Source organism: Nycticebus coucang, chromosome 5 (genome assembly GCF_027406575.1).
Source record: "Nycticebus coucang isolate mNycCou1 chromosome 5, mNycCou1.pri, whole genome shotgun sequence".
Taxonomy (NCBI): Eukaryota; Metazoa; Chordata; class Mammalia; order Primates; family Lorisidae; genus Nycticebus; species Nycticebus coucang.
Window position 1 is genome coordinate 64318711 of NC_069784.1, and position 21440 is coordinate 64340150.

A 21440-nucleotide genomic window follows, 5' to 3' on the forward strand; every position below is an offset into this window, starting at 1 on the left:
GAACTAAAAAGCTTCTGCACAGCAAAGAGCACAGTACATAAAGCAAGCAGACAGCCCTCAGAATGGGAGAAGATACTTGCAGGTTATGTCTCTGACAAAGGTTTAATAACCAGGATCCACAGAGAACTCAAACATATTAGCAAGAAAAGAACAAGTGATCCCATCTCAAGGTGGGCAAAGGACTAGAAGAGAAACTTCTCTGAAGAAGACAGGTGCACGGCCTACAGACACATGAAAAAATGCTCATCATCCTTAATCATCAGAGAAAAGCAAATCAAAACTACTTTGAGATATCATCTAACTCTGGTAAGATTAGCCCACATCACAAAATCCCAAAACCAGAGATGTCGGCGTGGATGTGGAGACAAGGGAACATTTCTACACTGCTGGTGGGAATGCAAATTAATACATTCCTTTTGGAAAGATGTTTGGAGAACACTTAGAGATCTAAAAATAGATCTGCCATTCCATCTTCAATTCCTCTACTAGGTATATATCCAGAAGACAAAAAAATCACATTATAACAAAGATATTTGTTCCAGAATGTTTATTGCAGCCAATTCATAATTGCTCAGTCATGGAAGAAGCCCAAGTGCCCATCGACCCACAAATGGATTAACAATTTGTGGTATATGTATACCATGGAATATTATGCAGCCTTAAAGAAACATGGAGATTTTACCTCTTACATGTTTACATGGATGCAGCTGGAACATATTCTTCTTAGCAAAGTATCTCAAGAATGGAAGAAAAAGTATCCAATGTACTTACACTACTATTTATAGCCCAAGAAGAAGGGGAACGGGGATAGGGAGGGGAGAGGAGGGAGGAGGATGGGTGGCCGGGATAGGGAGGGAGAGGAGGGAGGAGGATGGGTGGAGGAGGGTAATTGGTAGCACCACACCTGCGGTGCGTCTAGGGTACATGTGAAATTTACTAGGGGTAGAATATAAATGTCTTAACACAAGAACTAAGAAAATGCTGTGAAGGCTATGTTAACCAGTTTGATGAAAATATTTCAAATTGTTTATAAATCCAGCACATTGTACCCCAACGTACACAGCTATGATTTAATTAAAAAGAAAAGAAATAAAATAAAATAAATTTCACCTGATAATAGCCAGGGTTTGTGGCAGATGCCTATAGTCTCAGCTATTCAAGAGGGTGAGGCAAGAGGATCTCTTGAGCCCAACAGTTTGAGGTTGCTGTGAGTTATGACACCACAGCACTCTACGCAGGGTGACAGAGTAAGACTCTGTCTCAGAAAAAAAAAAGAAAAGAAAAGGAAGAAAATTTTCACTCAAGAGAACATGTTGTATATAGCTTGCTTACTCCAGAGGACTCCATATATTTATTTTAAAAGATATAACATTATTTAAAAATCTGGGTAGGCAATGATTCTTGTGCAGAAGGCACAAAGTTTAACTCGTCTCTCTCCCAGTCTCCCCCCCACTCACTGTTTCCCTCCTGAGGACAGCCGGGGTTACCCGTTTCTCAGATTTTTCCCTGAAATATTTCATGCAGATACCTGAATGTGTGTCTGTGTCTCCCCTTTCTGTACGAAGTGTAGGATGCTACGCATATCCTTCTCCACTCTGTTTTCCTCAGCCCTGCACCGATAAACCCTCATCAGCTTCACCAGGCCCTTTCTGATGGGTGTATAGGCTACGGCAATCTTCCACTCTTACAAGTTATGCTGCAGTGACTTCGAGTTCTTTTTTTTTGAGACAAGAGTTCTCACTATGTCACCCTCGGTAGAGTGCTGTGGCATCACAGCTCACAGCAACCTCCAACTCTTGGACTTAAGCAATTCTCTTGCTTCAGCTCCCAAGTAGCTGAGACTATAGTTGCCCGCCACAACACCTGGCTATTTTTTTGTTTTAGTTGTCGTTGTTTGAACCTGCCAGCCCTGGTGTATGTGGCCAGTACCCTTGGTAGAGTGCTGTGGCATCACAGCTCATAGCAACCTCCAGCCCCTTGGGCTTAGGCGATTCTCTGGCCTCAGCCTCCTGAGTAGCTGGGACCACAAGCACCTGCCACAACGCCCGGCTGTTTTTTGTTGCAGTTTGACCGGGGCTGGGTTTGAACCCACCACTCTCAGTATATGAGAGAGCCACTGAGCCACAGGTGCCACCCAGAAATACTTATATTCTAAATGCCGTTATTCAAACTAAAAACAAGTTTACTAGGCGAAGACAAATGTCTCGATTTGGGGAATGCAAATGTATGCTGTGGATTGTGTAGCTTGTCTGTGACACTGTGCATGGTAAATTACTGGGGCCAGTAAAGGAAGGACTCAGTGACAGTTAACTTGCTATGATAAGTATGTTAATTGGGCACAGGAGGACTCCTTTTTCTAGCAAAGGTGGGTAGTTGCCCCGAGGAGGAAGAGTGGCCCCTCAGATTGAGAGTGGCCTGGGCCTGTGAGGAGACAGGTTGTGGCTGAGAACAAGGCTCAAGGCGTCAGGATGGGCCCTCAGAACTAACTCTGGAGTCACCCCAGTCTCTCTTTGCCTTCTGCCCCTCACTGCCCACAGGGAGGTCCTGGGAGTGCTTCCTGCCTCAGCAGGGCCTGCTCCTTCCCCTCCACCCTCTGTTGACAGTGTGCTTAGGGGAGGAGCAGGAGGCCCTGTGTGCCCTCCCCTGTTTCCACCTAGGCAGGCTTGAGGGAGTTTTGGCCCCTTGTCCAGCACACCGAGTGCCCATTCAAGCACTCATCACGTGTCTGCTCTGCTGTGTCCTGTCTGCGTTGAAAAGCAACATCTCTAACTACGTTGCCGAGTGTTTTATAACCCAGAGTAGTGTGCCGTTAAAACTCCCAAGAATCATAAATTTAGTCGGTCTTCACCAGTCTAGATGAGACATTATAATGTGGCCCAACTGGGTGTCCGCATCATTTAAAGTTGCTGGCTCCCTACTGGGGCAGGACTGTCATCTACACACGCAGGTGGGACCGGCCTTCTCCCTTCACCTGGTTGCAGCTGAAGATGCTTTGTGGAGGGTGTCTGAGTGGCCTATGTCTCCAGAAAGCTGGTCGTGACTGTAGGTGTGATTGATCAAACAGGGCTTTGGTTGATGGACCTGGCACACAGAAGACGGTGTGCCTTCCAAATGCATGTGGCTCCCCGATTTCATCCTGGAGTTCCCACACAGCAGACGCGGAGTGTGTCTCACACGCCTGGCAGAAGGCACACGTAAATACAAAATGGGCAGCCACATATGGGCTGTGAAGACTGAAGCTGGAGAAGAGAAAGCTCAGGCGATAGAGGGAGGGGTATTGAAAGGATCACACCTGTGGTGCATCTTACAAGGGTACATGTGAGCCTTGGCAAATGTGGAATGTAAATGTCTTGGCAAAGTAACTAAGAAAATGCCAGGAGGGCTATGTCAACTAATGAGATGAAAATATGTCAAATATTCTATGAAACAAGTGTATGGTGCCCCATGATCATATTGATGTACACAGCTATGATTTAATAAAAAAAAAAAAAATTAAAAAAAAAAGAAGGCAAAGAAAATGAGGAACGGAATAATCAGGAATGAAGTTAAGAAGCTTCAAAAGGCAGCTCTCCTGAAAGCTTCTCCCAGCAAGGCGCCCACTAAGGGCACTGCTACAGTTGCAGCAGAAAAGATGCCTGGTGCAGGCAGGAAGGACGTGCCCGGTGCAGGCAGCATGCAGGAAGGAAGATTCTTTTTGACATTTTGGAGGGAAAAAAAAAAAAGTCTTCCCTAAATACCCCTCTTTCCTGAACGAAGTGTGCCTGGGCTCCGTCGTCCAGGCCAGTGAGCAGCTTGTCATGAGACTTGCAGAGCAGCAGTGGCTGGGTGTGACCATGCCCTGCAGCGACAGGTTGTCTGGTGATGAGTCCTTTGTCCATCTTCCTAGTTTTTTAAATTTTTCTTTCTTTTAAGCTATAATGATCTGGGCTTTTGAAAATAAATTAAGCCAGGAACTTGTTTGGAGACTGTAATTCTTTCTCAGCAGGCCTATTGGTTTGTTTGCAATGATTGATCTGAACCAGTGACTTTGGGTGCAGGAGTGAGTAAGTAGCAACTGTACCTGATCTGCTTTTAGCCATTTTACCAATGAATTGAGTAATGTTTAAGAAGAATTATGCACCATGATCATGCAAAATGTATTCCAAGTGTGCAAGGTTGGTTTAACATTAATTAATCATATCAACAAGTGTCTTAGCTCAGGCTGCTAAATCAAAATGCCACAATATGGGTGGCTTAAATAAGGAGGCAGCAGATTCAGTTCCTAGTGAGGGCGCTCCTGCCAGTGGCAAAGAAAGGTCTCCTCTTCTTCACGAGTACACTGATTCCATAACGTGGGCCCCACTCTCATTTCCTCATGCAAACCTAAATTACCTCCCAACGGCCCCATCTCCAAATACCATCACATTGTGGTTAAGGTTTCAGCATAGGCAATTTGGAGAAAGATGAACATTTAGTCGATAACAACAGACTAACCTAGAAAATTTATATGAGCATATTAATTGATACAGGAAAAAGCATTTGACAGAATCTAACACCCATTAGTGATAAGAGCTCTCAGCAAAGCAGAAATTGAGGAGAACTTTCTTAACATGATAAGGAGCATCTACAAAAAACCTACTGCCAACATCATACTTAATGGTGAGAGACTGAACCCTTTCCTGCTGAGACAGGAGCAAGGCAGAGATGTCTGCTCTTACCACTCTCATTCAGTGTGGTACTGGAGATCCTAGCCACTACAATAAGGCAAGAAGAATGAAAAAAGGTATTGAATCAAAAAAAAGTCTCAAATTAAAAAAACAAAATAATCTCATGTATCACTGGGAAAGAGATATGAACAGAACCTTCTCTGAAGAAGACAGATAAATGGTAACAAACACATGAAAAAATGCTCTTTGTCCCTAGTCATTAGAGAAATGTAAATCAAAACTACCTTGAGATCATCTAACTCTAGTGAGAATAGTCCATAGAGAATAATCCAAAATCCCAAAGCTACAGATGCTGGCATGGATGTGGAGAGAAGGGAACATTTTTACACTGCTGGTGGGATTACAAACTAATACAGCCTCTTCGGCAAGAAGTATGGAGAATTTTCACAGAGCTAAAAGTAGACCTTTCAGAATGTTTATTATTGCAGCCCAATTCATTGCTAAGTCATGGAAGAAGCCCAAGTGCCCATCAACCCACGAATGGACTAGCAAATTGTGGTACATGTATACCATGGAATATTATGCAGCCTTAAAGAAAGATGGAGATTGGGAGGGGGTGGGGCCTTGGTGTGTGTCACACTTTATGGGGGCAAGACATGATTGCAAGAGGGACTTTACCTAACAATTGCAATCAGTGTAACCTGGCTTATTGTACCCTCAATGAATCCGCAACAATAAAAAAAAAAAAAGAAAGAAAGATGGAGATTTACCTCTTTCATGTTTACGTGGAGCTGGAACATATTCTTCTTAGCAGAGTATCTCAGGAATGGAAGAAAAAGTATCCAATATACTCAGCCCTACTTTGAAGCTAAATTATAGCTTTCACATGAAGGCTATAACCCAACTATAGCACAAGACTATGAGGAAAGGGCCAAGGAAGGGGAAGGGAGGGGGGAGGTTAGGGAGGAGGGAGGGCAATGGGTGGGGCCACACCTACGGTGCATCTTAGAATGGATACAGGTGAAACTTACTAAAGGCATAATACAAATGTCTACGTACAGTAACTAAGAAAATGCCATGAAGGCTACATTGAACAGTTTGATGAGACTATTTCAGATTGTATATGAAACCAGCACATTGTACCCCTTGATTACACTAATGTACACAGCTGTGATTTAACAATAAAAAAAAATAAAAAAAGAAATTCTAAGGATGCGAAATCCCAACTAAAAAATAAATAAATAAATAAATAAAATAAAAGTAGACCTTTCATTTGATCCTGCAATCCCAATACCAGGTATGCACCCAGAAGAGAAAAAATTGTTTTACCGTAAGGACATTTGCCAAGATGTAGAAACAACCCAAGTGCCCATCAGACATGAATGGATCAATAAACTGTGGTATATGTATGCCATGGAAGACTATTCAGCCATAAAAAGATGGAGACTTTACATCTTTTATAGTAACCTGGATGGAACTGGAGAACATTCTTTTTAGTAAAGTATCACAAGAATGGTATTTGTAAGTATTCAATGTACTCAATAGTAACATGAAGCCAGTAGATGAACAAATACATACCCACACAAGAGAAAAACACAGTTAAACTCAAGTGGAGGGAGGGGCGCGGGGGAGGAGAGAGGGGTTGGTGTGTTCCCACCTAATGGGCACAATGTAGGGGTATATGGCACCCACCCCCTCTCACCCCCGGGTAAGGGGCACAACTGCAACCTGGACTTTACCTCATAAATACAAATAAGGTATTCTATCTGTACCTTCTCATTCTGAAAAAAAAAAAAAAATGTTCCAGGGAAGGATGGCTGTTGATGGTTGTATAACACTGTGACCTTAATGCTGCTGAACAGTACACTTAAAAATGGTTAAAGTTGTAAATGTTATGAATGGTTATATGGTTATATTTTTACCACATAACAAAAGTCACAAAAAATTGAGTCAAGAAGAAGATTAGAAACACAATTAAAGATGCAACTTTTTACAAAGCATTAAAACCAACTTTTTCACAGCCTTGTTCTATGTTTTAATAGTAACAACAAAATTCCAATGACTATAAAGCATAGAACAAAATGGAAATCTGTATTCATTTATAAAGCCAGCACAACCTTAATACCAAGACCAGATAAATATAAATGTGAAAAAACAAGAACCATGGACTAGTCTCAATTATGAATACTGATGCAAAAATTCTTAATAATGTTAATAAATACTTAATAAAATACAGTATTTATCAGAAGAAAAATACAGTGTGACCAAGTGGGTTTATTCCAGAAATGCAAGAATGGGTCCATAATTTATTATACCAACAGATTAAAGGAGAAAAACTCACGATTATGTTAATAGTTGCTGAAAAGGCAATGATTCTTATTTTCTGGTTTTTATTAGCAGCTAGAAAATGAGAGGAGATTCTGTATCTTCCAACCATGTGCATTGGACCACCATCCATTCTTTCAATTTGTCGACCCACTGAAATGTAGTCCATGCAGCTACCTGTGAGGGACGTGGGGGTCATTAACTAACCCCCTATCACCTAGAGGTAGGTGCACTAGGAACTGATGGATCCTTAACTGCTGATTAGGTTGCTTCAAATCTTTTGGCCCTACTTGCTGGTGAACCTTTCTGGAAGCAAGCCCACCTTGGAAGTTACTGGGTCACCTCAGCAGGAATGCTCTTACTAGTCAAACTTAATTGTTAAGAATAATTAATTCTTATTTATTAAGAATAAATTAATTTCTTGACTGGGCACAGTGGAGGAGCTGCAGTAGCTGGAACTTCTGCCACATGGCCCCTTGTTGAGGTTTTAAGTGGTAGAAGACCCCACCACCAACTTCCCTGCCCCCTAACCCCCCGCAGGAGAGCTTCAAAGGCCTGGAATAGTGTGGATTTGGTTCAGAACACTTCTCAGGTTTATGAATCACTGAAGACAAAGTTCAATGGCCGGGCATGGTGGCTCATGCCTGTAATCCCAGCACTCTGAGAGGCCGAGGTGAGTGGATTGCCTGAGCTCACAGGTTCGAGACTAGCTTGAGCCAGCCTCTAAAAATAGCTGGGCATTGTGGAAGGCGCCTATAGTCCTAGCTACTAGGGAGGCTGAGGCAGGGGATCACTTGAGCCCAAGAGTATTTTTTGTTTGTTTGTTTTTTTCTTTTTTTTAAATGTCTCACTTTGTCGCCCTCAGTAGAGTGCTGTGGCGTTACAGCTCACAGCAACCTCCAGCTCTTGGGCTTAGGAGATTCTCTTGCCTCAGCCTCCTGAGCAGCTGGGACTATAGGTGCCCACTGCAACGCCCGGCTATTTTTTGTTAAAGCTTGGCCAAGGCTAGGTTCAAACTCGCCACCCTCGGTATATGGGGCTGGTGCTCTACTCACTGAGCCACAGGCGCCGCCTGAGCCCAAGAGTTTGAAGTTGCTGTAAGCTATAATGCCACAGCACTCTACCCAGGGTGACCAAGTGAGACTCTGTCTCAAAAAAATTAATTTCTGGGCAGTGCCTGTGGCTCAAAGGAATAGGGTGCCAGCCTCATATGCCAGAGATGGTGGGTTCAAACCCAGCCCCAGCCAGAAACTGAAAAAAAAAAAAAAAAAATTAATTAATTTCTAACAAGACATTTCAAATCACCTCTTCAAATTTTCTGTGCTTATTGCTATTTTACAGGCCCATCCCCATAGCCCTGTCCTTATGTTGATCGGACTTTTGGCCCCAATGCAGGAATTTCCACCTGCCCCTTTTCCTTTTGTCTTTTTTTTTTTTTTTTGGTGAGACAAGAGTTTCACCGTGTTGCCCTCGGTCACAGCTCATAGCAACCTCGAACTCTTGGATTTAAGAGATTCTCTTGCCTCAGCCTCCCAAGTAGCTAGGAACATAGGCACCTGCCAAAACACCTGGCTATTTTTTTTTTTTTCAATTGTCTTTGTTGTATAGCTGGCCTGGGCCAGGTTCTAACCCGCCAGCCTCAGTGTATGTGGCCAGTGCCCTACTTCCTATGGGCACTGCCCCGTAACTTTGTCTTCATTGAGTCATAAACCTGGTTTGGCCTTCGAAGCTCTTCTTAGGGTCCCAGGGAAGTCTGTTGGGGTGGGGTAGGGTCTTCTACCACTTAAAACCTCAACAAGGGGCCATGTGGCAGAAATTCCAGCTACTGCAGCTCCTCCACAAACAAGATTTGAGATCTTGAGAAATTGTTTCATTTCAGTTAGCTGTATTATCCTCTCCCAAATGAAACTCTCAAAGGCCCTTTTCAATCCAAATATTTTGTTATTTTACTGGCATAAGTTTCTGGTCTCCAACTCCCACTGTCTTTCCTTAATGTAGCAGATAATATAGATCTGCCTTGGAAAAGGCTGCGTGACCCTGATCGCTTGTGTTTCTCACAGTCTCCTGAAGAAGGCTTCACATTATGAAATTACTGCATTAATTTCTTGTCAATTCTTTTTACACCATTTCCCCTTGTGTAGGTCACATCTACTCAACTGCCTCCCTGTTACAACCCCCAGTTGAGATGTTTAAATTGTTTCTTCAAGTTAATGAGTCTTCATTCCTTTATCCAGCCCCCCCCCTCCCCCGCAACCTTGGCTTCTGCCCCAGGTCTCTGTGTGACTCTGTCATAAGAATATTACTGAACAAAACTGGCTGAGCCCCGCGCCCTCCTCATTCCCCAGGTGCACTGCTATGCCTGCCACTGACCGCCAGAGATTGTGGTCTCAGAGGCCTGCCAAGGTCCCAGAGCATCAGGGAGGAGCTGTCGCCCACCCTCTGTCCTGGTCTGAATAATGAGGGGCAGCGTCAGGCCCAGGCTCTAGGCCCCACAGAGCCTATGGCAGGGGTATAGAGTCATTGCTGGCTTGTTTCTGGGGGTTTTTTTTGCAGTTTTTGGCCGGGGCTGGGTTTGAACCTGCCACCTCCGGCATATGGGGCTGGCACCCTACTCGTTTGAGCTACAGGCGCCGCCCCTGGCTTGTTTTTGTAGGTTGTGGTTCTCAAATGACCCCTGGGACCCCTTCTTGGGGCCTGGCCCCTGCTAGGGAGGTCTCTCCAGTGTAAACACTTTGGTGTGCTGAGAAGGTCCAGAGGGAGGGTAAACTTGTATCAATAACACCTCCACTTCCTTGCCTGGTTACCTTGTCATCCTCCTTGGTGAGAGGTCATTATCTTAACAGGAATCCTCCTCCTGAAATGTTCCCACCACCTACCTGGGAGTTGGCCTCTTCAGAAGGAATAGCAAGGACTGTTTGGTTCTGTGGGTCACTTATGATCACCTTTTAGTGTAGTTTACAGGTTGCCCGTTGGAATGGGAGTCAGTCTGCTATCCCCATGCAGCAGTTCAGATGGAGGCTGGGCCTACAGGGCTTGCCATGCCTGAATAAATCATCATCCTAGGCCAGTGCTCTGGAGTTGTTGACAGGGGGCCAATTCTCTGTGGTTGTCGTTTGGCAAGATCTCAAGGCCCTTTGATTCAGTTTCCTGGAAGTGAACCAAGTCCTGAATCTTTGCCTCTCCCTGGTTGGATAAAAGGGAGATGCAGGGCGGTGGGGGGCTGCCTCCTTTCACCCTGCTGGCCTCCATGGCACATCCTGCTACCAGGGCCAGCTAGAGGACCCAGCACCTGCACAGGGCCCAAGGCCTCCTAACTGCTGCCGCACATTAGGGCCAACTGGTACTTTAAAAACACACATCTCAGACCCCATCCTAGAATGCTGGAATCTAACCCTTTGGGAGTAAGGTTGGGAATGGGTTTTTATTTAGTTTTATTTTATTTTATTTATTTTATTTTATTTAAGACAGAGTCTCACTTTGTCACCCTGGGTAGAGTGCCCTGGCGTTATAGCTCACACCAAATTCAAAGTCTTAGGCTCAAGTGATTCTCTTGCCTCAGCCTTCCAAGTAGCTGGGTCTCCAGAGGCCCACCACAACACCTGATTATTTTTAGAGACAGGGTCTCGCTCTTGCTCAGGCTAGTCTCAGACTCCTGAGCTCAAGCAATCCAACCCACCTCAGCCTCCCAAAGTGTTGGGGTTATAGATGTGAGCCACCGTGCCCAGCCCTTTTATTAGTTTTTAAAAGAAACCTTTTCGGGCGGCGCCTGTGGCTCAGTCGGTAGGGCACCGGCCCCATATACCGAGGGTGACAGGTTCAAACCCTGCCCCAGCCGAACTGCAACCAAAAAATAGCCGGGCGTTGTGGCGGGCGCCTGTCGTCCCAGCTACTCGGGAGGCTGAGGCAGGAGAATCGCCTAAGCCCAGGAGTTGGAGGTTGCTGTGAGCTGCGTGAGGCCACGGCACTCTACCGAGGGCCATAAAGTGAGACTCTGTCTCTACAAAAATTAAAAAAATAAAAATAAATAAAAAAATAAAAGAAACCTTTTCAGGAACTTTAACATACACCAGGCTGAAAACCACTGGGTTAAGTCAGGAGCTGTCCAAATGCATCATCCCTCGGCAGCATAGCTGCCCTAGAGCTTGCTAGAAATGCACTTTCTCAGGCTCCCCCCCAGACTTACTGAGTCAGAGACTCTGGAAATGGGCCCCAGCAGCCTGTGTTTAACAAGTTCTCTGGGAGACTCTGCTGCCCCATAAAGTCTGGGAACCACTGGCATAAGGCGAGACATCACTGCCACAGGCAAGATGTTTTTATTGTTACTGTGGCTGTATTTGTGCGGGCAGTAGAGGAAGCTTGTGGCAAACAGACAAAAACAGTGGTTGCACTGGGCCGTGGAATCGTAGGGAATATCTTTGACCTTCTAGATGTCACTATGTCGCTTACACACACTCTTTAAAGACATGGGCAGCTCTGGGTTGTGCCAATGTGGCACCTTAGGGTTTTTTTGTTTGTTTGTTTGTTTTGTTTATTTGTTTTTGCAGTTTTTGGCCAGGGCTGGGTTTGAACCTGCCACCTCCAGTATATGGGGCTGGCGCCCTACACCTTTGAGCCACAAGCACTGCCCACGTTAGGGGTTTTATACTGATGGGGGAAGAGAGCATCATGAGGAGTGTAACTAGGGGAAGGCTCCTGCCTGGACAGGCTGGATGGGCCAGGTTTAGCCTGAGGGCCTGTAGCTGCCTGGGGAGGGGTTATCTTGCCCCTCCCCAGCTCAAATTGGGGTTCTCAGCCCCATCACACATTAGGGTCACCTGGGGAGGTTGTATAAAAACTGATGCCTGGACCCAAACCCTCCCCCCCCCCCCAAGAGAGTTTATCAGAGAGGGCTCAGGCATCAGTACAGGTAGACAAATAGACCACTCTCCCTGAGTGATTCAGATGTACAGAAAAAATAGAAAACTTCTCTTCTTGTCTTTGAGATTTTAAGGAAACCAGGTTATTTTTAAGCAATTCCAGAGGTCAGAGTCTGGGCTGGGATACAGCACTCAAGAACTTGCAGGCTTCCTGAGAGTGAGACATGGAACCCCCGCTGCTAGGGGACACCCTCCCCCCACAGCAGCAGCCCAGCATGCATAGTGTACGTGAGTCATAGGGGCAGATGGCTTGAGGAGTGAACCCAGACTCTAGTTACCTGTGATACAGAACAAATGACAGTTGCTCCATGTCTCAGGTTCCCCATCTACAAAATGGGCTTAATAATAAATACTATGTACCTTATAGAGTTGTTGGGAGGATAGAATGAGCTAATACGTCTACAATTATTTTTTTATTTCAGATTAATATAAGGGTGCATATGATTAGGTTACTTTTTTTTTAGGTAATGTCTAAGTTGTAGTTGAAGGTGTGCCATATACTGCTGTGTTGTACCTGTTAGGTGGGAGCTTAGGAAGCCGCCTCTCTTCCTCTCCCTCCCCCCGCCTTTATTTATTTATTTATTTATTTATTTGGATGTGGGATCTCTCTCTGTCACCCAGGCTAGAGTGCAGTGTCTTCATCATAGCTCACTGCAGCTTCCAACTGCAGTCTCTCCCACCTCAGTCTCTCCAGTAGCTGGGACTACAGGCGCACACCACTATGCCCAGCTAATTTTTTATTTTTGGAGAGACACAGTTTCATCATGTTACCTAGGCTATCTTGAACTTCTGAGCTCAAGCAGTCCTCCTACCTCAGCCTGCCAAAGTGCTGGGACTACAGGTGCAAGCCACCATGCCCAGCCTTTACATGTACAATTCTCCTTTGTTTTTTGTTTTTGTTTTGAGACTGAGTCTCATTCCGTCTCCCTAGCTAGAGTGCAATGGCATCATTATAGTTGAAGGCAATCTCAGACTCCTTGGTTCAAGCCATCCTCCTGCCTCAGCCTCCCAAGTAGCAACAATGCCCAGCTACTTTTTTAATTTTTAGTAGAAATGAGGTATCGCTTTTGCTCAAGCTGGTCTTGAATTCCTGACCTCAAAAGACCCTCCTTTCTTGGCCTCCCAGAGCACTGGGATTATAGGCGGGAGCCACCACACCCAGCCACATGTACAACTCCTAAGACAGTGCCTCCCACAGAGTAAATGGACCAGCGTCCAGTCAGTGTCAGCCAGTTGGGCTGGACTGGGCTTTGAGGATAGCTGGGGTAGAACCCAAGGAAACCGATGCTTCCAAACCTTTTCTTCTTACCATTTACAAGGCACAGTCTTTTCTCCTATTCATGTTTCTTCCACTGCTCAGTCCTAGGGGCATGGAAATGAGAACAGCTGTGTCCCTAAGTCCACGTCATGCAAAGATGCCATGCAATTTTCTCTGCTCCCTCACATGGAGAGGGCTTCCAGGCTTCCCCACAGGTCAGGCATGGCGGAGCCTCCCCGTGTGCAGACGGGCGGCTGTGCTCTGCAGCGCTGGGTTTTGGTGCATTTCACTACAGAACATTCTGCTTCTCTCTTGCTTTTCTGCTTTGGTAGGTGTTGTGTGTGTGAGTGACAGGGTTGGTTGGTCTGATACTGGAAAGCCTGGGGACAGGCACGGACAGCTGCAGGATGGGGAAGCCAGTGGCTAGTAGGTGCCAGAAAAGGAGCCACACATGGGAGGGACACAGACCCCTCAGAGAAACCCGGCTGTCACTGCGTAGCTCCTTGGGCCCCGGAATGTGGGCACCCACCCCACGCTCTCCATTTATTTCCCTGAGGATAAGCCTGGGACTGTGGGATTTTCTCCAGAGTCCCCGCCCGGTGCTTGGCTGCCTGTGTGATAGGATGGGACATGCCTGCCACCCCAGAGCCGACTTGCTTCTTCATTTGTGGAAGGCACCCTCCCTGCCCTCAAAAGAATCATGGCCTCATTGGGAGAAGCCAGGGTGACTCATCACAAAACAGAGTGTGGCACTTTCCAGTGTCACTCTGAGCTGCAGCGTGTGGGGAGTGGAGAAGGCCTGCCAGGAGAAGGTCTGCCAGGAGAAGGCCTGTGGTGTCAGAGAAGGCGCAGTGCAGAGAGGGGGTTCTCGGCGAGGAAGGCACGGTGCGGAGAGGCGGTTCCCTTGAGGAAGGCGCGGTGCAGAGAGGGGTTCCCGGTGATTAAGGCCCTTTCAAGCTGACACAGGGATTGGGAACCACAGACGACGTTTCGGAGGCTAAGTTGGACACACACAGCAGGCAGGCCTTGCTGGTAGGGACCTTGACCCTCCAGCGGAACCCATCTGGCTGCCTGTGTGAGCCAAGATCCTCTTGATAGTGAAAACGGCTCCCTGGGCTCCAAGGCACAGGGGTGGGGGAGTCAAGGAAGAGTAGGAATGAGCAATTGGGGTGTCCTCAAGGGTGGGGGCTAGGGACAGCTGGAGGGAAAGGAAACACACGTTAGATGTGGGATGCCACTTTAAATCCTTACTTCAAGTCCACTACGTGGGTCATGGAGGCTGTTCCTATTCACAGTGAGAAGACCGGCTTGGTTTAGAAGAGGAAGCACCAGCTCACACACTGGTTATCCTCATCAGAGTTGGGATCGGAACTCGCCTGTCCCCGTGCAATACCTCTGGCCTTTATTTCCCCACCAGGGATTCTGTCTGACTTTGTTTAGAAAGGTGCCTCCTGTCCAGGCCTGCCTTGTTTGTAACTTATGGTTTCTAAAGTGCTTCCCAGATGAGATCTGGTTTGAACCTGTCTCAGTGCATTTTCCAACATGATACCGCAGACTTGGTATCTGAGACAGACATTTGTTGCTCACAGTTCAGGAAGCTGGTCAGCAGGCCAGGGGAGTCAGTGTCCGGTGACAGCTCGCTTTGGGTTTGCAGACAGTTACCCTCTTGCTGTGTCCCACGCAGTGAGAGGAAGAAGTAAACTCTCCGGCCTTGCCTTTTAGAAGGGCGCTGATCCCACGTGAGGGCATCATTCTCAGGGTCTTGTCACCTCCCAAATCCTCATCACCACATACCATCACCCTGGGGATCAGGGCTTCGGTGTATGGATCTGGGGGACACAGACACTCGGTCCACAGAGGGACCACAGCAGCGTTTCCTCCAGATTATTTGCATCACTGGAACAAACTCTTCAGCCTCATCAGACCTCAACTTCTCCACTGATACCAGGTTGCTGGGCTGAGTGTGGTGGCTAACTGTAATCCCAGTACTCTGGGAGGCTGAATCAGGACAGTCGCTTGAACACAGGAGTTCAAGACTACCCTGAGCAAGAGTGAGACCATGTCTCTACTGAAAATAGAAAATCTAGTCAGGTGTTGTGGCGGCCGCCTGTAGTCCCAGCTCCTCAGAAAGTTGAGGCAAGGGGATCACTTTGAGCCCAAGAGTTTGAGGTTGGTGTGAGCTAGGCTGAGACCATGGCACTCTAGCCTAGGCAACAGAGTGAGACTGTCTCAAAAAACATAAAATAATTATCATTATAAAAAACAATATGTGGGTGCTGAGAAGAGTGTTCCCCAGGGCTCCCCTGACCCCAGCATCCAGTGGCTTCTTGGCCTGTGGCCCCCTTTCCAGCCTGTCTGGGCAAGTCCTACGTGTCATGGTCTGTATTTTCCAACTTAAGAAGCACTTGTGTGTCCCACCTCGCTGTCACCTTCCTCACAGCACACACATCTTTCTCTCCACACATGTGATGAGCTCCCCTGCATTTCAGAATACCTCAGAAAACTTGGTGAAGGCCACTTATTTGATGTCAAAGTGTGAGGTCCTTGACAAGGACCTGTAGTGACAGAGGTGGGGACCAGGCTCAGCAGGTGGAACCAGTCATGTGCTTCGTGACCAGCTATGGACATTCCCTTAAAAAGCAGGTTAAGGAGCACAAGGCTGGGCATCGTCTCCAGAGAGGAAAGGTCACTCCTCATCTCAGCCCAACGCTGTTTTTGTGGAGGCTTTTTATAGCCCACGTTCTTGGGAGTAACTTTGTTCTCCCAAAGAGAGAGAGTAATCAAGAATTCTAATTTTAAGGTTAAAATTCTAATTTTAAAGAGCTCTGACCTCTTTCCAAAATCATCCTAGTGCCTTGATTGCATTTCATGAGTAGAAATTAAGATCTTTTAAAGCAGGGCGTCAGGTCACGTGAGACCCTTATTCCACAGGGATGTGGTCCAGCACGGGTCTGAACATTTCTTTGCAGTGAAACCTGTAGGGGGGAAAGGCAACATACTGTGTTTTTTAGAATTTGTAGATCAGGAGTTTGGCAAGGCAGTCAATTCACTGGACCAATGTTGATCTACGCTAAAAAGTATTATTTCTTCTGGATGTCACCCTTGGTGTGCTACCTCAGGAGCCTGTAGGCTGAGGCCACAGCAGAGAAGGTCTTCTCCGAGACCCAGCAGAGGGCTATGGAGCTGCCAAGTGCAGGAAGAGAGGTGCACAGGTATGTGCGCTGCTACCCCTGGATGCAGCCCGGGTCCCCAACAGCAGAGCAGGCAGATCACCAACACGTGACCTGGAACCACGTGTGACAATATGAAGACACGTCTCAAAAATGTAATATTGGGTCTTGGCACCCATAGCACAGTGGTTATGGTGCCAGCCACATACACCGAGGGTGGCAGGTTCGAACCTGGCCCAGGCCTGCTAAACAACAATGACAACTGCAACAAAATAGCTGAGCATTGTGGTGGGTACCTGTGGTCCCAGCTACTTTGGGAGGCTGAGGCAAGAGAATTGCTTAAGTCCAAGAGTTGGAGGTTGCTGTGAGCTGTGACACACAGCACTCTACCAAGAGTGACATAATGAGACTCTGTCTCAAAAAAAAAAAAAAGTGATGTTAGACAGAAAGTGCTAAATGATATTGAGTAGTATGATATTGTTTATATGAGGCTGAAATAAGCATAGCAATGCTCGTGTGCCATCCATGGCTACAAGCACGCAAAGGAGTTTTGAGCACTACATGTGAGAGATGGTTACTCCTGGGCTGGGGCGCAGATGAGATGGGAGGTGTTCACAAGGAATGCCAGTGGCTTTGCTCATGTTTTCTGGAAATGGTCGGTGGGTATGTGCATTATTAAATATTACTTAGACATCTGAATGCTAAAATACTTCATAATTCAAAAATTTGTTTTTTAAGAAGAGGGAGAATCTTTCCTAATCAGTTTGATCAGCAGGTTTAATTTTAAGGAGTCACTAACTGGGCTTTTCTGGGGCTGATGAGCCTGGCGTTTTCTCCGCCTCCTATCTACACTCCTCATGGTCACTTGACTATCACTGTGTATCCACAGCAGTGAGAAGGTAGGAGCCCCTCACTTCGCTACTTGTTGGCTTGGTCAGTAGAGAGTAGAGATGGTTCAGTTAAGGAAATCTTCACATTTTGAACATATTTTGTTCTTTGGTTACAATGCCAATGGCCAAGGTTAACAGAGACAAACTTGAATTCTGGATAAATCCTTAAGAATCTCCTGCCCAACCAGGTGGGGGAGGGGGCAGGAGGGAGTGAGCTTCCTAAAACCATGTACAAGCCTTGCTAGAAGCTCTGTGCCCCCACCCCCCACAAGAGAGTGGTCTTGTTGTTTGCCCTAAAATCAATGTTTTCTTTACATTAACAGCATGGCCGGACCCCCCTACATCTTGCTGCCAATAAGGGCCATCTTTCTGTGGTCCAGATCTTGCTGAAGGCCGGCTGTGACCTCGATGTCCAAGATGACGTAAGTATAAGCCATCATTATGTTAGGGAGTGGGGTGACAAGGGAGCTCTTCTGGCCTGACATCCACACTACAAAGCATAAGCAGCCACGAGGTGGCAAGTGGTAGAGGCTCACCACAAGGAGGGTGGTAGAGACCCACCTGAGAGGTGGCGGGTGGTAGAGGCTCACCACAAGGAAGGTAGTAGAGGTCCACCTGAGAGGTGGTGGGTGGTAGAGGCTCACCACAAGGAGGGTGGTAGAGGCCCACCTGAGAGGTGGTGGGTGGTAGAGGCTCACCACAAGGAGGGTAGTAGAGGTCCACCTGAGAGGTGGTGGGTGGTAGAGGTTCACCACAAGGAGGGTGGTAGAGGCCCGCCTGAGAGGTGGTGGGTGATAGAGGCTCACCACAGGAGGGTAGTAGAGGTCCGCCTGAGAGGTGGTAGGTGGTAGAGGCTCACCACAGGAGGATAGTAGAGGCCCGCCTGAGAGGTGGTGAGTGGTGGAGGCCCGCCTGAGAGGTGGCAGGTGGTAGAGGCTCACCACAGGGAGGGTGGTAGAGGCCCGCCTGAGAGGTGGTGGGTGGTAGAGGCTCACCACAAGGTGGTAATAGAGGCCCACCCGAGAGGTGGTGGGTGGTAAAGGTTCACCACAAGGTGGTGGCTGGTGACACCCATGAAGTGGCGGGTGGCAGAGGCCTGCCCAAGAGGTTGGCAGGTAGTAGTGGCTCGCCAGCACTTTCTGGCTGCGTCTTGGTCTCTATTGTGGGACTTCCTCTTGTAGACCTGCCCTGAGGCCCACTCTCAGCAGCAACTTAAAGCTGCTGACTTCCACCTTGGGCCATGATGCTTATTGTCCTGCACGGTAGTCATCATGGCAGTCCTGACTATATCATGTCCTGAGACGATGGGGCAAAATGCCAGGGGAGAGAAGAGATTCTGACTACAGCAGAAGCAGGACGCTGAGCTGCCAGTGCAGACGTGTTGGCATGCATCTCTTCTCTTTGCATAATGAAAGCCCTTGCTTGCCGTGGTGGCAAGGCTACAGGGCCAGGCAAGGTGACCCATTCCACCCCAGCACCCTGCCTCAGGTCCAGAGTATCATTGTGTTCTCAGCAAAAGCCATGCTAATTTCTTAGAACTGCTGTTTATATTAGGCAAGATAGGCAGTAAAACAGCCAGGTGTTCTGACAAGGTGGCCAGGATGAGACACGTTGGCAGATGGAAAGCCAGTGCTTTCCACTGAAATTCTTGTTTTATTTTAGAAGAGGAATTCTTCTTTTGACAGGAACTTTCTTTTATTTGTTGGAATTATTTATTTTTTTGCATCTTTTCCAGACAACATACACATTGCTTCTCCCAGATAAATTAAAACAAAACAAACATGAAAAAAGCAGCTGGGGGCGGCGCCTGTGGCTCAAAAGAGTAGGGCATCGGCCCCATATGCCAGAGGTGGCAGGTTCAAACCCAGCCCCGCCAAAAACTGAAAAAAAAAAAAAAAAAGCTGCGAAGGACAAGGCAGAATTGGGTGTCACTGGTCCTGAAGTGCTGTATTGGGGATCCAGGCCCACCTTCTGTGTGTCCACTATGACTGTTGATGGTCAGCCTTAGAATATATGCAAGAATTTGAGGAAGAAAACTCTTCATGTGTGTTTTTTAAAGAAGCTGGTAGACTAATTACTGGGGGAGAGGATCATTCCAGAAGTAACCTATCTTGGATGGTGGGTAGAGAAATAGAGAAGGTCCATGTTATGAAGAATTTACTTGTAACTTCGTATTCTACAGATACTGATCTTTATGACATGGTAAGGACTGAGAATTATTTGAAGAATGACCTTCAGTGGCCTGGAGTGGGATTATTATGAATTTCAACCTGTGGGGCAGCACCTGTGGCTCAGTTGGTAGGGCGCCGGCCCCATATACCGAGGGTGGCGGGTTCAAGCCTGCCCCGGCTGAACTGCAACCAAAAAATAGCTAGGCATTGTGGCGGGCGCCTGTAGTCCCAGCTACTTGGGAGGCTGAGGCAAGAGAGTCGCTTAAGCCCAGGAGTTGGAGGTTGCTGTGAGCTGTGTGATGCCACGGCACTCTACCGAGGGCCATAAAGTGAGGCTCTGTCTCTACAAAAAAAAAATAAATAAAAAAGTAAAATAAAATAAAAAAATGAATTTCAACCTGTGGAAACCAGTTCTTTAGAATATGCTACTCCAGGAGCAAATTCTCTCTTGCTTCCCACCAATCCTCCACGCACTCATTGGAGGGCTAATGCCATTTCTGATTGGTCCATGAGCAATCACACAGCCGCCACCTCAGAAATAGTCCAGGATATTGTCGTCACTGTAGAAGGCATGAAGGAATTAAAAAATAAGAAAAACCAGAGAAGAAAGGACAGGAAGGATCCTAGAAGATCAGAGAGAAAAAAAGAGGTCAGCTTCTTGCCTGCCCAGCCACCCTGTCCTGAGCTTCCTTATGAGCATGTCCCTGTGCCGCCCAGAGTGGCTTCTCCTCGAGAGGGGCAGCCCAGCCTGAAGACAGGATTTCTGCCATGATCTTGGCCTTGGAGTCTGCCAACTCTATGCTCACTCTTTTCCATGATGTAGCAAAGAAAAATAGCGGTATTTCAAAACAAAGATGTGAGACATCAGTGAGAATTTTTCCTTCTGCTTCTTTGTAGTTAATCATTGAACAGATACTTCTTGGGTGTCTGTAGTGACCAAGACCCAGTGCTAAGCACTTAGCTTGATGACACCATGAAGAGGCAGCTTCCGCCCCACAGAGGCCACCTTCGGGTTAACTGGCTTCATGGGTTAGAAGCAGCTTGGTGTGACCACGAAGAGCCTTGGCAGCATGAATTCTGGCCCAGCCATGCTACCTGTGAATTAGCTAATTATCCTAGGCTTGGCTCATCAATAAAAAGAGAGAATAAGATGTCAGGACAGTTGGTGCCTAGTAGTGAGTCAGTAAATATTTACTTAGTTAAATATGGACTAAATGCTGCTTTTCCCAATATGTTCTTTTCAAAGTTTCAGAATTTTATGATTGAATTAGATCATACAGAATTTAAGGATTATGCTGAAGTTACTACTCGGATCTAGTAGTATAAATTAAGGGCACATGTTGTTCTTTTCTGTGTCATATTTCAGAAAGGAAATGTTTCAACAATAAATTTTATAAGAAGAAAAGAGTCAAGTTGTGGGTAACTGACCCTATTTCAAGGGAGGGTCTCAAGGTGTTAAATTGTTTGTGGGAAGACTAGTTGAAAGGTAAATAACCTGGGGCAGCCCCATGTTTATGCGTTCTGTGTGTCCCCTTGGTAACGTAAGTAAAGCAGGAGAGAGTGCTTTGGCCCAGTACTCCAGAGCAGTCCTAGCTGGTGTGAGTGATCAAAGCTAATAGTCCAGGGAAGGGAGACAACTTCGGCTCAACAGCAGTGTTGATCTGGGAAACAAGATCAGTGAGGAAGTTGGGACACAGGCTGGCAGTGAGATCTGTGTCTGAGGGGACACAGCTGGAGAGGGGTGGCCAGTGATCTCACTAGAGGAAGGGGCGAGGTCTGAGGGGACACAGCTGGAGGGGGTGGTGCCCAGGGATCTCTCTAGAGCAGGGGACGAGGTCTGAGGGGACACAGCTAGAGGGGGTGGTGGCCAGTGATCTCCCTGAAGGAGGGGACAAGGTCTGAGGGGACAGTGCTGGAGGGGGTGGTGGCCAGTGATCTCCCTGGAGAAAGGGATGGGGTCTGAGGGGACACAGCTGGAAGGGGTGGTGTCCAGCAATCTCCCTGGAGGAGCGGACCAGGTCTGAGGGGACACAGCCTGAGGGGGTGGTGGCCAGTGATCTCTCT

General features: G+C 47.0%; 1 protein-coding gene across 7 annotated transcripts in view; it reads left to right on the forward strand.

Annotated features, from left to right (window-relative positions):
* The window catches only part of ANKRD6 (ankyrin repeat domain 6), a 234471-nt gene that overhangs the window by 174576 nt on the left and 38455 nt on the right, over positions 1-21440 (forward strand). For all 7 annotated transcript variants that reach the window (XM_053591002.1, XM_053591001.1, XM_053591003.1 and 4 more), the window contains exon 3: positions 17529-17627. In XM_053591002.1, coding sequence (XP_053446977.1) covers positions 17529-17627 — 99 coding nt within the window. The remainder of the gene's footprint in view (positions 1-17528; positions 17628-21440) is intronic.